General features: G+C 39.9%; 2 protein-coding genes across 3 annotated transcripts in view; one reads left to right on the top strand and one right to left on the bottom strand.

Annotated features, from left to right (window-relative positions):
- WASF1 (WASP family member 1) overlaps positions 1-1,763 on the bottom strand; it is a 60,363-nt gene extending 58,600 nt beyond the window's left edge. Inside the window, exon 1 of one of the 2 annotated variants that reach the window (XM_044244432.1) lies at positions 1,621-1,763. The gene's annotated coding sequence lies outside the window, so the exon portion shown is untranslated. The remainder of the gene's footprint in view (positions 1-1,620) is intronic. The other variant, XM_044244430.1, reaches the window with a different exon arrangement.
- A 592-nt stretch (positions 1,764-2,355) lies between these two features.
- Positions 2,356-17,179, top strand: part of CDC40 (cell division cycle 40) — a 51,027-nt gene continuing 36,203 nt past the window's right edge. Inside the window, exons 1-3 of the mRNA XM_044244418.1 lie at positions 2,356-2,417; positions 2,565-2,811; positions 13,619-13,705. Coding sequence (XP_044100353.1) covers positions 2,623-2,811; positions 13,619-13,705 — 276 coding nt within the window. The 5' untranslated portion in view covers positions 2,356-2,417; positions 2,565-2,622. The remainder of the gene's footprint in view (positions 2,418-2,564; positions 2,812-13,618; positions 13,706-17,179) is intronic.

Here is a 17,179-nt window from a genome sequence, read left to right as displayed (position 1 = left end):
AGAAAAACAAAACAAAACAAAACAAAAAGGAAACACTTATTTTTGGCAGTGAATCATTTATTTTTAGGTAAGGAGAGGTAAACAGTTTTTAACACAAAAATCAAGTAACCAACAGTTGTTTCTTCCGTTTTCAAAAAAATATTCCATCTTTCAGGTAGTTCGTGCAAAACTGGAGCCTGCCCATCCTTGGAGAGAGAAGTTAGAAAAAAAATAAGAAAAAAAATTCCACAAGTAATTAAATACATGGTATTGCAAAGAACTGAACGAAAAATAAAATTTAGAGAAATTAGCTAATGCTCATTATGGCAGTTGAAACCCCACCTTAAATGCCTTATTAAATGCTTCCTTTCATTCAACTGAAAGCTATGAATAGCAATAAAATATTACCGAAAGATAACAAAATACAAAACTTTTTTTACCCAAAACTTGAGAAATTTTCTATCAAGTACTTTATTCAAATATTCGCCATAAATAAAAATACTTCGCTAACAGAAACTTAGAACATATGGGAAAAGCTGTGCCCGAGAGTTCAAAGACAGACTGCATTTATAATTACGAGATAGCACTATCAACAATTAGATGAAAGTTACCTATCACACATATTACATTTAAGACCATTAGATGGGTTGAATAACCAATAAACCAATTACCGCACAAGAAATAAGACTTCATACGTGAATCTTAACACCAAAGAAAAAAAATAAATTTTAATCCAAAGCGCACCGTACACAGAAAGGGTCAGGATTAGACTGAGTCACATTAAAGTATCTAGTCTAGCTAGAGATTAGTTAATTAATCGGCTGTAAAACAGGTTGTGAATGTTTAGGTCAGAGGTGCTTTCTTTTCATCATTATTCCAGTTCAGCACCCAAGCGCATGCAAGAGAAGGCGTCGGAGTACCGAAGCTAGGGGGCATGCTGTAGCAAGGGGAAAAGAAAAATGGGAAAGGTGCAATGGATGCTGCATAGTTGAATAATTATCTGGGTGGCACAATGGGCGAGTCCTGCCGACATCGGAGCTGAGTAAGCGGCTCCCTAACTCTGCTCGAGGCACTCCCCCAAGACCACGCATCGGAGGCGACCTCCCCGCCTCGCCCCCTCTTCGGGGGAAGAAAGGGATCCCCGCACTCGCTTTACCTTTATGTCTGTAATATAAAAACGCGCGGCGCAAACACGCAAACGCACCAGCCGGCTTTACGGAGCCTCCCGCACGTAGCGCAAGCGGGGGCTGCTCTACCACCCGGTGCTGCAGCCGCCCCCAGAGCGAGCAGGCAAGAGGGTGCCCGGCCAGGTCAGGGGCGCTCAGACGCTGGCACCCCAGGTGAGCCCCGCAGTCTCTCCACCTAGAGCAGCCTCGGGCGGTCCCTGCAACCGAGACCCAGGCGCGCCGGCCGGCTGCTGTCTCCCTCGGCAGCCCAGCCCGGCTGGCGGGTGGGCGGCCGGAGCTCCGGAAACCCGCGAATGGGGGTGGGGGCCGTCGCGGGGGAGGCGCGCCCATCCCCGTCACCTTTGCCGGGCAAGAGCGCCACACACACCTCTCTCCGTTCTGGCCGGTGAGAAAGAGTTCCTCTCCCCGCACCCTCTCCCTACCAAATACCAATTCCTGAGAGATTCGCGCTCACCGTGAAATCATGGGGGTCTTGCCTTACCCCGTCTTCATGCTTCGGTGGCGGCCGCCGGTCCCCCTCAGCTCCCGGGACTCCACCTAGAGCCTCCAGGAGCGACAGGCTCCGGCGTGGAATCGTCTCTGGGCAGCGGCCGAGGCACCGGACTATTGGGAACGCCGCCTGCGGCGCCCGCCGGTCGCCGGACCCACCGTGTGCTCGACGCGCGAGCGAACAACACCGAGAGCCGCCGCCGCCGCCCCCCGCCCGCCCCCTCCCCGCGCGCGACGCTCCACAACCGGGCGCCGGGATCCGCGCCTGAAGGAGGGGGGACCGCTGACCCTCGCCACCTAATCTCCCATTCTTCCCAACAGGAGCTATTCTCCACAACTCAGGGTCTTCCAGTTTAAGATTCTCGCTTTCCTCTTCAGCTCCCAATGCCCAGGTGTAGCCGTGGTGGAAAACTCAGCCTCCGCCCACCCACCGAACAGAGGGAATGAATACGGCTTCCCCCCCATTTCCTGAGGCTGTTTGGTATTGCCCAATCCTCAATCTGGGGGAAGGGGACGGAGAGAACAGTGCTTGGCCGGGGAGTGAGGGAAGATGATAGCCAATTGAATGAACCATCCATTCGGGGGAGGGGTCAAAGAGAGACCTGCCCACTCCGCCCCGCCCCTCGCTCCAAACTACATTTCCCATTGTACCTCTCCAACTTCCCGCCGCGCTGCACGCCGGGAGTGTGGGACTTTACGGCCTCAAGGTATTCGGAACTCGTAGTCTTTAATCAGACCACAAAGGTCCTGAAAGTTAAAAAGGTATTATAATTCTATTTCCCTAGATCAATGCTTTCATATTCTCGGTTCTCGTATACCTCTTCAAGTGCTAATTAGTGTACAATTTAAAATTCCGTTAGTGAATTCTTACCAAGGAAGTAAATACTGTGTGTTATGGTCATCTGTCAGGACCTGGAAGCTGCTCCTTCCGCCCGGGCCTGGTCTCCGCAGAGGATCTGGTGCCGTCATGTCGGCTGCGATTGCAGCTCTGGCTGCGTCCTATGGTTCGGGTTCAGGGTCCGAATCGGACTCGGACAGTGAGGGTGGTCAGTGTTCCCTTCCAGCCGCCGACTCCCTCATGCACTTGACGAAATCAGCTTCGACCAAACCCTCTCTGGCAGTGGCGGTGGACTCCGCTCCGGAGGTGGCAGTTAAGGTAAGCTCTTTGGTTACTGATGCAGTGCGGGACTTGTCTGCTTCTACTCCAGAATCCGGCAGTCTCTCGTTAGACCCCGGGTTCCCTCTTCCTCGGTGAGGAGACTTAAGTTGCTGACGCTCGGATCTCTTCTTCCTACATGCGTCTTACTCGGGAGAAGCCGGGACTTGGAAGTTCAGGACAGCTCTCCACGGCTCCCCGCTCTCGCCTCCCGCCAGCAAGCAAGTGGGAAGGGGAGTCGGGTTGTGAAATTTGAATTTATTGTGATTAGGATGTGCCTGGGTAGAGCAGGTTTCAATTAGAACTTCCCAAACTAGAGTATGTATCCTCACTTGAAGTGAGTAATGGCCCGGCTTTGTTCTGTTTCTGAAGTCAGAACTCGATTCTGATCCCCGCTCTGCCACCTCTGTGAACTTAACAACCTTCTCTGTTTCATCGCCTGTACAATGGAGATAATTTTAGAAGTACTATCTATACGAGAGGGTTATGTAAAACTTAAGTGAAATGATACAAACGTAGATTATAGTACAGAACCTAGTATCTAATGAAAGTACAGTAAAAGTTAGTTTAACCCTCGTGATTTTATGTGTCAAAGAGTGACAAAAGCCCTTAGGTTTAAGAAACAGTGTGCTTGATCCCAGTTGAGGAAAGTGATAGACGGAGACATTGGTTGTATGGATCATTTAACAAATATTTACTGAAGACATGTTATTTGCCAGGAACTATCCTAGGGGCTGAAGACGCAGAGGTCCACAAGCCAGACATCTTTGCATACATGCTAGTGGAAGAGGCAGCCCATAAAATGTGAGCAAATAAAGTGGTTACAGATTGAATTAAATAGTGTGAAGGAACAAATAAGAGTTCTGTGATAGGGAAGAAGGTAGGATTATGACTTCCATAGATTGGTCAGGGAAGTCTTTTCTGAAAGAGTAGCTTTGAAGAAGGAGGAGAAACCAGCCATGTGCAAGACAAGGCAAGAGTTTCCAAAGAAGACAGCAAGCTTGGAGATGACAAAGAGCCTAGTGGGTTTGAAGATCTGAGGAAAGGTTGGTGTGTCTAGAGCCAGAAGAAAGCATCTACCAATTGGTAGTGTACGCCCAGTAGAGCCTAATGGGGGTGATCAGAAGTTCAAGATAGGGTGATGGGTGGCAGTGTGCAAAAATTACTTTGTACTTAAGATGTTTCCTATAGAATTGTCAAATCAGTATGTTGTATACCTGAAACTAATAGAACACTGTATGCGAATACAGTAATTTTTTTTTCAATAAAGGAAAAATCAGACCCAAAAAAAAAAGATGTTCCCAAGGCAAGTCTTCCGCAAGTTTTTATGAATTTTACTTTTTTTTTTTTAAGATTTTATTTATTTATTTGACAGAGAGAAATCACAAGTAGATGGAGAGGCAGGCAGAGAGAGAGAGAGGGAAGCAGGCTCCCTGCTGAGCACAGAGCCCGATGCAGGACTCTATCCCAGGACCCTGGAGATCATGACCTGAGCCGAAGGCAGCAGCTTAACCCACTGAGTCACCCAGGCGCCCCTATGAATTTTACTTTTTATTAATAGAATGGTATGAAAGAATGCTTAGGATCCTCCTATCTTTATGACAAAATAAACTCCCCAAACTTGTTTCACCCACTCCAGCAGCCTCCCGAGTTGTCATTCTTTGCACAGCTTAGCTTTTTGGAGCTCTCAGTTCATCTCATTTTCTCAACCAAGTGCAACCTAGCCTCTTAGGAAACTACTTACTCTCCCTAAGAAATGTTGAGAACTTGTCAGGTTCTGCCATCTGACTTGAATATCTGTATCAAGTGACACTATTAAATAGGTCTTGTTTCTTGAAGCTTTCTCTCCCGTGGCTTCCGTAGAGCCATCCTTAGTTTTCCGAAACCCTGCTCTTCCGTGCTCCCTTGTGTTTCCTTTGACTCTGCCCTTAGTCCCCCTTTCACCCCTCATATTCTCTCAAGCCTTCAACTTCAGTCTGTGAAGTCTGTTAACCAACCATTTTTATTTTATTTTTAAGATTTTATTTATTTATTTGACAGAGAGAGATTACAAGTAGGCAGAGAGGCAGGCAGAGAGAGAGAGAGAGAGAGAGAGGAGGAAGCAAGCAGGCTCCATGCTGAGCAGAGAGGCTGATGCAGGGCTCAGTCTCAGGACCCTGAGGTCACGACCTGAGCCGGAGGCAGAGACTTAACCCACTGAGCCACCCAGGTGCCCCATGGTGTGAACATTTTTAGTACTATGGCTTGATCTTTTGGTAGGACTTTTTCCTTCACCCCTTATTGTTGTTGTTAGTCAAGAATGTTGTGGCTATTCTTATCCCCTGTAATTCTATATACAGTTTAGAATTGACTTGTGGAGTTTTACTAACATCCAGGTGGGATTTTGTTTGATTATAGTGAACCACAGATCTATTTGGAGACAATATTGTATCTATTCATTTCTTTAGGTTTTCTTTAGATTTTTAATTTCTTCCGAAGCTTTTAATTTTCTCTATCAATATCTTGCAGTTTTGCTGCCAGTATTTCTAAGTGTGTCTTATTTTTATGCTAATGTATTAGCATAAAAAATAGCATTATTTTTTCTATTTATTAATTTAACTGGTCACACTACTTACATAGTTTTATCTGCTGCAAGTATGACAATATCTTTCTTTGACTCTATTTCTTTCATTTTTTTTTCTTGCCATGCTTGCTAAGTTTTCCAGAATGATCAAAAGTAAGAAGGTGGAAGAAGAATATATCCAGCAAATACTGAACAACAACAACAAAAATAAGTGCCATTGGTTGTATTAAGATCAATAAAGTAGACTTCATAATGATACAGGTTCAATTCACAAAGTGGTATATGGCAGTTTTAAATTCATGTGCATCTAATAATGTAACCTGAAAATATTCAAGTAAATATTGATAGAACTACAACAAAAAGCCAACAAATCTACCATCACAGCAGAGATTTTACTATACCTTTCGACAATTGATAGAACAAGCAAAAAAGAAAAATTATGAAACGTTGAATTTGAACAGCAAAATTAACAAACTAAGTAAAGGGTATGAAGAACTTGCACTCAAAGGAGAATATTTTTCTCAAGCACTAATAAAGCATTTTTTAAAAGCTGACTATACACTAGGCCAGGCACTGGTGAACTTCAGTAAAAGGCCAAATAAGATTTGAGGCCATGCTGGCCACATACAGTCTTTGTCATACCTTCTATTTATCGTCTTTGAACAAGCCTTTAAAATAAATGCCATACTTAGCTTGTTGGTACAAAAACAGACTGAAGGCTAGATTTTCCCCATAAACTAGTTTGGCAACTCCTCTAAATCATAAAATAAGTCTGAATAATTTTTTTTAAAGATCTTTTTTATTCATTTGACAGAGAGGAAAGTGCAAACACAAGCAGGGGGAGCAGCAGAGGGAGAGGGAGAAGTAGGGTGTCTGCTGAGCAGAGAAGCCCCATTCAGGGCTTGATCACCAGGACCCCATGATCATGACCTGAGCTGAAGGCAGAAGCTTAACTGACTGAGCCACCCAGGTGCCCCAAGCCTCAATAAATTTTAAATCATGTTACCGCATTCTCTGGCCATGATGCTTCTAAGCTAACCAGTTAACTGTAAAATTCCCGTATTTGAAAATTATGAAATTGTACTTCTCAATAACCCAGGGGCCAAAATAAAAAAATAATGATAAGGGAAAATACTTTGAACCAGAGCAGTAAGGAAAATAATACTCACCAGAACTTGTGAGGTGCAGCCATAGCAATAATTTTTTTTAAGTATAGTCTTAAATACAGGTAATGGGAAAGAAGACAGACTTCACAGGAAGTTAGTATGCTAGGCATCCATGCTTTTGGATTGATTTTTTTTTTCTTATCATTCCATCCTTTTCCAGTGCTGATTTGTAAATTATGCCCTCAGTTTCTGCTCTTCGAGTGGTTACCCGTAGACATTAAAACCTGAATTAATCAGTACTTTGTCTCTTACTGAACAGTACAAAAGCCTTAGAATATTTCAGTTTTATTAATATTGCCCTACCCCTGCTTTAGCTATTAGCATCCTGTATTTTTCACATATATTTAAACTTCAGAAGATGACCGTAAGCCAAGCTGATTCTTGCATCTCGCATGCAAGAGATTGCTTTTTTCTCCTTACAGTGCATACTTTATGTCCTCTTGTGAGGGCTAACTGGTGGCAAATGCTTGTAGTTTTAGTTTGTCTTTTTTTTTTTTAAGAGTTATAATTTATTATAGAGCGAGAGAGTGATTGAGCGAGGCAGGGTGGGCAGAGGTAGAGTGAAAGAATCCCACGCAGACTCCCCACTGAGCCTAGAGCCCCACAGGAGCTGGATCCCATGACCCTGACCTGAGCTGAAATCTAGATTGGCCTCTCAGCTGACTGAGCCATCAACTACATCCTCCCTCAGTTTGTTTTAAAATGTTTTTATTTAACCCTCTTCTTTGACGATCTTTTCACCAGGTTTAGTTTACTTAGCGGGCAAGTTTTTCTCTCAGCATATTTAAAATATTTTTCTTTTTTCTTCAGACTGCTTTTAAGACCCTTACCCTCTGCCCCCTTTGTGGGGGGTGTGGTTTCAGTCCTCACGTTCATTATGGGATACCCAGATGCGGATTTCTTTTTGTTTGTCCTGCTCAGAATCAGTGGGCTTTCTTTAATTGGGAATTGATGGGTTTGGAGTGTGGATCTTCAGTGTTTCTGGAAAGTCCTCAGTTCTTATCTCTTCACGTATAATTTTAGTCCTGTTCTCACTTCTTTTCTGCTAGGACTCCAATCAAACATATTTGTTTACTCCAGTGTATGAGAACAGTTATTTTCTGGTTAAAAAATGTATTTTAATGCAACACTGTCAGATTTGGCACTTTGGAAATCAGGTAATGAACCCTATTGGGTTGCAAGAGTTGCTTGTTAATTGACTTTAAAGTTAAAAAAGTAAAAGCAGGCCTGGCTCTCTCTCATTGTAGTCCATGAATGTTACTTTTCCTGAATGCATTCCCTGCTTTAACATAGCCAACTTGAGTAAAATGAGAATTCAGCCTCTAATTTCTTTATGGGTGATCTTTCTTATACTTATGAACTTCAACTAGATCACTTTTTTCCTCTGCATTTATTAAGGGCCAAACCCAAAGGATATCTTTATGTGAATTTCTGTTCTTTTATCTCATCCATGTAAATGTCCATCGTAGGAAGTTTATTCATTTCTACTTTCTTGAGGGGGGGGACTATAAATTGATAAATAGCTCATAATGATTAATATTTTTTTCTGCTTTTAGTTTACAAAGTGCTTTTCCATCTATCATGTACATGAGTAAAACATGTGAAAAGGTCTCAAAAGTAAATATTATCTCATTATCCACAAATTAGTTTGATTCAACAGAAGATAACCCGTTCAAACTTATTTGACCCATAGGGTACCCTTCACTCACTGCACTCTGATTTTTATGGATAATTAAAACTGAATGGAAGTCCTCTGTAATTCTGTGGTAATTTCAATTGCATGCTTAATTATTATTAAACTCCTCTTGGGTATTAAAACAAGATTGTGATATTGTCCAAGTTTTTCTAATTAAATGTATAATTAATTAAAAACTCTTCATTTTCTGGAGGGTTGTTCAATTTGTTCTACAATTTTAGCAGGAACCGGAGACTGGGACCTATATATATTTTTTATTTGTGGCCACTGATGTGTATATAAGAGTAATTCTTTTTAAATTATACTTTGCCCTTAAAATTTGGTATCTCATGGCACTCTGTTCAAAATAATTCAAAATCAAAATACTCCTAATCGAAAAGATCTGATAAACCACATTTTAAAGTGGTTCTAGCAAACATATTCTGTGAAATCTACTGGGGAGGTCTGAATGTGGCTAAGCCTTGTTAGTTTAAGCAGTTAACTCTAGAATTGAATATTGAGAAATGCATTTAATTTAATTTTTATGCAGTTGAAGCCATTTGTATGTGACATTTTAATTTTATGATCCTAGAATTTTTCTACTCAACATTCAGCAAATACTGTCTCTAATCATTGGAGATTCTAGTGTGCATTCTAGGGTAGTAAACAGTTCACCCTCGAACAATAAGAGGTTAGAGACAGCAACCCTCTCCCCCCCCAGTATCACTTTTGACTACTCAAAAACCTAACTACAAATTGCCTACTGGTGACAGAAGCCTTACTGATAACATGAATAGTCAATTAAAACATACTTTGTCATGTGTATTATATACTGTATTCTTACATAAAGGAAGCTAGAGAAAAGAAAATGTTACTAAGAAAACTATAAAAGAAAATACATTTATAGTACCGTACCGTATTTATTGAAAAAAATCTGCCTACAAATTCAAACCCGTGTTGTGCAGGGATTAACTGTACACGGATCATATTTTAGATGGCCTCGCATCTGAATCCCCTTACTAAGAGTCTTAATGTGAGGAACAGCCTTTGCTTCCCCCAGCCTTCAGTGGTGAAAAGCCCAGATTCTCATTCCCCCAGCTCCCTTTCAGCTAAGGCTCAGGGTAGTAACTTAGGCTGAGCAGATAAAGGCACGCACCTAAATTCTAATCTAAAACCAACCCGCAAAGAAGCAAGGAAAGAGAATATGTTGAGTGGCAGTGGTGGCCAACGTCTATAGTTTCTCAACTAGGCCAGTAGCCACAGTGGTTTAGTAATGATGTTCAGGAATGGTGAACTCTCATCCTCAGCAGACTGCTTCGGTGACATGCTTGATTCTGTGACGCACTTGATTTTCAGTTGGGATTCCTTCTGTATACCCACCCTATTTTCCCAAACCGAGTCTCTACCCTTCTTGGCAATTCCAAGAGAAAAGATGAGAAACTCAAAAGGACTCAGTGCTATTTAATTGGTCTGTAAGGGGTTTTCCCCTGTTTGCAGTGAAGAACCCTGACTCAGAGTCTGTCAGTGATTTTTTGGTTTGTTGCTAATTGGGTGTCTTTAATATCGTTCTTTGTGGTTACTTGAATTTTTTTCCCCTTCTCATTTATTCTGTTAGCTTCTTGGGGTCAGTGACTTAATGTTGCTAGTGCTTATTTCATAGAAGTGCTATAGGAATTATATGAGACAATGTGAGACAACAGTAAGGTCGTTAAGCACTATTTTTCATAGTGCGTACCCTCTTCTAGCAAACCCTCTTCTGTTTATTGTATGTCTCCCCCACAAGAATATAAGCTCCACAAGGACAGGGAGTGATATCTGTTTCTGTGGGCCTAGACCAATGCCTGACACACAGTAGGCACCCAGTCGATACTTGTTAAATGTATAAATGAATTTGAAGTTGCCACACTTGTTTTGTGAAGAGGCCTGTGCCCCCAACTACACAAAGAAAATAACATCAGTTGTGAGTTCTAACATCTCCCACCAACTCCGAACATCTATCCTTGTCTTTGTCCTGTCTGTTTCATCTCAGAGAGGACTCGCCTCTTCTCAGAGGATAACCTTCCAACTGTGCTGGCTTTTTTCCTGGGTTTCTCCCTACTTTCTCTTATCCTGTAGCTTATAATTGACTAAATCTTGGCTTAGTCTTTCCTTAAGGAGGGAAAAAACAAACTTAATTTTACCTCAAAAATTCTTCAATCTGGCACCCCATATCTTCTTTTCTTTATTGCCAAATGTCTTGAGAGAGTAGAAATGATTACTGTCTTGTTTTTCTAAATCCTTAGTTATAGTTCTGTCTCTTACGACTGCTTTTCCATTCTCTATCCCACTACCAGAATCGCTCTGGCAAAGGTTTCATGTGATGTAATTGCCAAATTCAATGATCTTTAGTCAGCCTTCATCTTCTTTCTCAATGGATTGGACTCTTTCTTTTTTCAGTTTAACAAATACTTATAGAACAGGCACTGATTACGCTGCATTCTACTAGGCAGGGAGGATTAAAATGTTAGTAAAAACCATGTGCAACAAGTGATATAATATCACAGTTGCTATAAGGAATTATGTAAAATGATTGTAGAAGAGCAGTTTTCCCGAGTCAAGAGAAGGGAAGGTAAAAGAGAAAATAAGAAGATGACGTATTATCAGACAATAAAGGGAAATGCATAAGGAACAAAGACAGTAATATCGCCAATAGCACAGCTAGGGTGAAAGTGCTTGATATTTTTAAAAATCAGAGATTTATCTAATAAGGCAAAGGTGGGAGTGTACTATATCTAAAAGGCAAAGGTGGGAGTGTACTATAGGAGGTATTATAATGGAAGAGACAAGATATGATGCAGTCTGTACTAGGATAATGGAGACAAGGATGAGAAGGCCAGTAGAAGTAGGGTTGCTGGAGAACTATTTCAGAGATAGAATCAGTAAGACTCAGTGCCTTATTTGTTACTGAGTAAAGGTGGAGTCATGGAATGAGACATAGCAAAGTGTTTGATGTGGTAGAACATCCATATCATGTAGTTCAATGGGCAGTTAGATAATATGGATCCAGAGGCCAGGATTGTGGTCAAGGTTGCAGATAAAAATTTGAGGAGGAGATTGAAGTCCTGAGACAGAAAAGATAAGGTAAAAATATGGACAGTTCTGAAACTAGAGAGGATGGAAGTCCAAGGGAGTCATACCTGAGGAACCCTATCTTTGAGAAGTAGAGAAATTAAGTTGCCTGCTTTGGGTGATGGATGGTTTACAAATGGTAAAATTTTGGAATACTCACTGTGTGCCTCTAGTACTATTTTTTGTTGTTGTTTTCTAGTCTTTGGTCATTCGTTGTTCTGGGTCTACCAGGTCTTCACTGGTCAGTGACATTGCTTCTTCTCCACCATCACTATCAACTTCATGATATCTCACCTTTTAAAAAAATTATTTGATATTGCTTTGAATTGTGTTTTGTATTATGTAGACAGATGTATGTTACATTAGCAAAAGGCCAACAGAATAAAGAAGGTGATATGGTAGGGTTGATTCCAGGGGTCGAGGATACATGTGTGCATTTGAAATCCAATCTTTAGTAAGGGATGTAGACAATAAGTACATCTGTGGCGGATGACGATAAATATAATGGACAAAAATAAAACAAGGTAAGAGGAAAGTAGAAAAACTGAGACCTGATAAAGGAAAGAAAACAATCATGTGGCTATCTAGGGAAAGAACATTGCAGGAAAAGGAAATAGTATATGCAGAGACCCTGAGGCAGGATCAACCTTTGGTGAATTCTAGGAATAGCAAGTGAGCCAGTGAGGCCTGAGTTAATGAGCACTGGCATAGCACTTCGTGAAGATGGAAGTTTGTGGGGGCAAGTTTCACAGGGGGCGATCATTCTGAGATCTCAGAAGAGGAGGCTAATTCTCAACCAGATAGATTCAAACATCCTCATTTTGTAATAACAGTTCTGTAATTCTACTTGACCGAAATGTAATTCAGAGATGATATGTAACTTCCTTAAAAATTTCAAAATATAACTTGACTGCCCTAATTAAAGGAAAGGTATATATAGCCTGCTTCATATGTGAATTAAACATGTATGAATAACATGTTTTTAATGTGTAAATACTCAGGCAGGACAATACAGGAAGATAAAATCCCCTATAGCACTATCCGGGGAACCATACTTACTCTCTGAGAACAACTGGTAATGAGCCTTTGGCCTTCACTAGGCTTTTACTCTGAGTGGAGAAGTTACTCGAGGGTTTAGAACAGGATATTATTAGAATATTTTTTATTAATTATTTTTATTAACATATAATGTATTATTTTCCCCAGGGGTATAGGTCTGTGAATCGTCAGGCTTACACACTTCTCAGCACTCACCATAGCACATATCCTCTCCAATGTTCATAACCTAAACATCATACAATATTTTAAAATCACACAGCTTCCTGCATGAAGTGAAGCTGTGGGTAGACAAGGGTAAAAGCAGGGATCCTGGTAATCAGGTGTGAGATGGTAAATTAGACTGTGAGATGACCATGAAAGAGGACTTGAGAAGTGGTTGAACTTTGGATGTATGTAGAGGGTAGAGGCTTTGCTGATGAATTGGAGATACAACAGGAAAGATAGAGGAAGTGAGCATAGCTCTGGGAGTTTCTGCGTAAGCAAATGTAAGGCTGGAAGAAGGCACTGGGGAAGGGGGGAATGGGAAGTGAGATATAGCAAATTTGAGATATCTGTTAGGCATCCTGGGAGAAAAGATGTCAAGCTAAAAGTTAAATACACAAGTCTTTAGAATTCAGAGCAGAGGCCCAGGCTAGAGATACCAATTTGGAATTTATAATATTTGTAGCAGGTGGTATAGTTACACAAAATAGAGATCACCAGTGATTCTGTAGTGGACATGAGATTTTTATGTTCATTAAACTGGGGGGTGAATTTCAGAAGGTTGAAACATTGGCATAGAATGTAAGATTTAGATTTAGAATATTAGGGCCCTGACACTTCTGTAGCCCAGAACCTGTGCCATCTGGGTATATGTCTAATAAGGTTTAAAGAATAAAGAAGGGGTTGTCCTGAATTTGGAACCAGAGGTTAGGTCTTTTGAATTCATAAAAAAGAGGACTTGGGCTCTCTTAATTTAAAGCTTTGAGTAGCTTATTAGCCTATTTAGAAATTTTTAATTTGTCCAGGTGGGATAAAATCAGCATTTTGGAAGGAAAAAAATATTGTTATGCATTCTAACCTTTATACCTACATACGTTACTTTTATTAGTCTTTGAGTATTAGAATTATTAATCATATGGTGTTAGTACAATAATCATAAAGTTGGTATTAAAATAGCTAGTGTGACCTTAATATAGTTTCCAGAATAAAATGATTACTTGTCAGATCTTTAATGTTCGTTTGGTTTTCTTTTAGGAAGATTTGGAGACTGGAGTTCACCTTGACCCTGCTGTCAAAGAAGTTCAGTATAATCCTACCTATGAGACCATGTTTGCTCCTGAGGTAAGAAGACATTCTATTCAAGATTCGGCCTTTTGCTAAAGCATTTGAATTATACATAAGTAGATAAACGGTGAATTTTTCAGAGTTTTCTCAAGAGAGTATGCTATTTAAACTTTGAAAAAATATGCCCTATTATATGCCAATTATATTTCAATTTTTAAATAAAAGGAAAAGAAAAATGTACTTTTTTTTTTTCAAAGATTTTATTTATTTATTTGACAGGGAGAGAGATCACAAGTAGGCAGAGAGGCAGGCAGAGAGAGAGGGGGAAGCAGGCTCCCTGCTGAGCAGAGAGCCTGATTCGGGGCTTGATCCCAGGACCCTGAGATCATGACCCGAGCGGAAGGCAGAGGCTTAACCCACTGAGCCACCCAGGTGCCCCAAGAAAATATACTTTTAAAAATCCACTACTGTTCATCTACCAACATACAACATCTGACAGAATGGAACAATGCCTTTCGAAAAAAGAAATTTTTAAATATCTGATTCTTAGACAAGAATGTAGTTAACATCTTCCTCAGTTTTGTTTAGGGAGTATTACAAATTACCCATAAGGGAAAAAGAATTTATTATTAGCATCATCAGTGCATAGTGTATTGTGAAACATCTGGTTACAAATGGTTCTGTGCTAAATGCTGGCAAGAAATGCCATGCTAACGTGTTCGCTGCTCGGTAGTGGTCAGTGTGTATTGCCTGCTCTGGGTAAGATATCTTATGATGGTGATGATAGTGATGGTGGCGATGATGAAGATGGTGGTGATGGTGAAGATGCTGGTGATAAATGGTGATGGAAGCATAAAGAAAATGAGGAAGGAAGAAAGGCCAAAAAACAGTGAAAATTGTCCATTTGGGAAAGTCTTGGTGTAAAAAAATAAATTCCTAGCTATTTCATTTTTAAAAAGGAATGAAGGCCTGATTGAGAAATAGAGATGCCAAAAAATGGTCATTATAAAACAAAATAGGCCTTCAGTAGTAGGGTCTTTAAGAAATACTTTAAAAATGGGGTATGGGGTCATATGTTATTGCAACTGGATAGAGAAAGAGGTACTTTTTAATTTTTTGGTTTTTTAGCTTGTAGTCACTTGTCCCCCCCTTTTTTTTTTTGATAAAGCAGAGTCATAAAGCTGTTCTGTATAATTTGCCTGCTCAGATTTCTGTAGTTACTTAGAATATGGCCGACGATGTCAGTGGTAGTATTTAGACAGGGCTCCGGCAGTTCCCAGGGTGTCTAGTAAGCAGAGATCTCTTTCTCGTACTGCAGCACATTTTAAATCTTATTTTATTTTTCTTAAATCCTTCTAGCCTGCTGAACCTATAGACTGTTTCATAACCCTTGGTACCATTTTAGCTGGCACAGTGAAGAAAGGTTGTATATTACATATATGCTTCGTGATTTTTCAAATGAAAAGTGCCTCCATAAAATAGGGCCACTAAATGCAGAAAAAGAAAATTTGGAAGTAGTGTGGTGTGTGACATTCTTATGTCAGTGCATTTTATATGAAGTCTCTTTCTCTTCCATTTTTAGACCTTTTGCATAACCAATATATTGCTGTGTGACTAGAGTTTTTGAAATTTAGGAGATTAAGATTTTTTTGGTGATACTGGTGAGGCATTAGGCCTATCATCCTCTTTGTGAGATTACCAATCCTTTTAGTATTCTGGGGTTTTTTTCTCATGTTAGGGAGCCTCGCATTCAAAATATAAATTAATTTATGTTAGAACACTAATGCTTGTCATCAGTTTAAGAAAAGAAAGATGAGGTGGACAAATGAGAAAAACATTACTATTTTTCCTGGTTGCTAAATGAGCTTACTACCTTTGAATTTTATGACTAGGATCTGTATAATTTGACAAAGTGTGGAAAGGTGTTAGGAGGAACTTTGCTTGATGAAATTCACGTTCCCATATGTTGAGAATCCATTGTTGGAAAAAAGATACAGTCCTTCTCCGCAAGCTACTGTTTACCAGAGATGATAGTTCGGTGTTGTTTTTAAAAAAGATAGAGACCAGACTGTTTTGTATATGCCTGAAGTGGTATTCAAGTTAAGGGAGAGATTGTATCTGATTGTGAAGATAAGAAAAAGTTGCACAGAGGAAGAACTATTTAAAATAAGGAATATTGGGGCACCTGGGTGGTTCAGTGAGTTAAAGCCTCTGCCTTAGGCTCTGGTCATGATCCCAGGGTCCCCACATCTGGCTCTGCTCAGCAGGGAGCCTGCTTCCCCCTCTCCCTCGGCCTGCCTCTCTGCCTACTTGTGATCACACTCTCTGTCAAATAAATAAATAAAATCTTTTTTAAAAAATAGGTGATAAATAGATTTTTAAAATTCTTATTAAAGAGTGGTATAATCAGAGCTGAATTTGTAGGAAGGCTAATTTGATAAGGGTTTGCATGATGGAAAAGAACAGGAACAGAAACTAATGAAATGAAACTGTCATTTATTACTGTATACCAGGTAGCATACTGAGGAATTTATGTATTTGTGTACCTTATCTCTTTTAGTCTTCACAATAATCCTGTGCAATAAGTATTCTAATACCTGTTTTGTTTCGAGGAAACCAAGTCTCAGTAACATATTTGAGAATGTGAGTTCATGTCACTCCTAACGATTGCTCTGTGGATGGAAGAGCAGTTTGCAGACTGTTACGGGGTTTACATGTCACACCCCTATGCACGTACTTTGACTTTGCTAGTTCAGTAAATTAACTGAATTGACTATTTCATTTTATAAAATATGTTTTTCCCTCCCAACCAAGGACTTTTCCTAAATGGTCTAACTTAGTATCCAGATAAGCTTTCCCAAATTACAGACAGAACTTGAAGAGATACTAGCCATTGTTTTAGTCCACTGCTTTTCTTCCTTTCACTCCATCCTTTTTGGATTTACTTAGAGAAATGTGTATTTGCCAGGTTTTGTAGACTCATATAAAAACCATAAGCCTCAGGGAGATTTTCAGATTTAAAATAATAGTACTTTTAGGAAAAAAATATCAAAATTGAAAGAAAAAAATCCTAGTTTTTGTTAAAAATCTGGCCAGAGATTTTTTTTTTTTTTTTGGTCAGAGGGCTGTTGTAAATACTAATGTTAGAGTGAACTTTAGAAATCAGATAGTTCAGTTCTTTTATTTTGTAGATGAGGAAACTGAGGCCCAAGGTCATAAAACCCACACTAATAAAATATTCTTATATTAATAATATTTAAACTGTGCTCTTATGTCTTAAAAGACCAAGGTGTTCTGCCAATAAAATTGAATGGTGGTGATCTTTTCCAAATTTGTGGAAAATAATTAAGTTATTCAAAAGGCTCTTCTTACCTTAAAGTCTGTTTATAAGTATTTAAACATTGATGACTACAATAAATATTAATGAAAAACTTACCAGCAATCTAAGTATTATATTACTATTTGTTCAGTAACTTGGGGGGTCATTCTATATGTAAACTTATTATTATGATTTCATACAGTCAGTTTTTA

This window comes from Neovison vison, chromosome 1 (genome assembly GCF_020171115.1).
Source record: "Neovison vison isolate M4711 chromosome 1, ASM_NN_V1, whole genome shotgun sequence".
Lineage (NCBI taxonomy): Eukaryota > Metazoa > Chordata > Mammalia > Carnivora > Mustelidae > Neogale > Neogale vison.
This window is presented reverse-complemented; position numbering and strand designations above follow the sequence as displayed.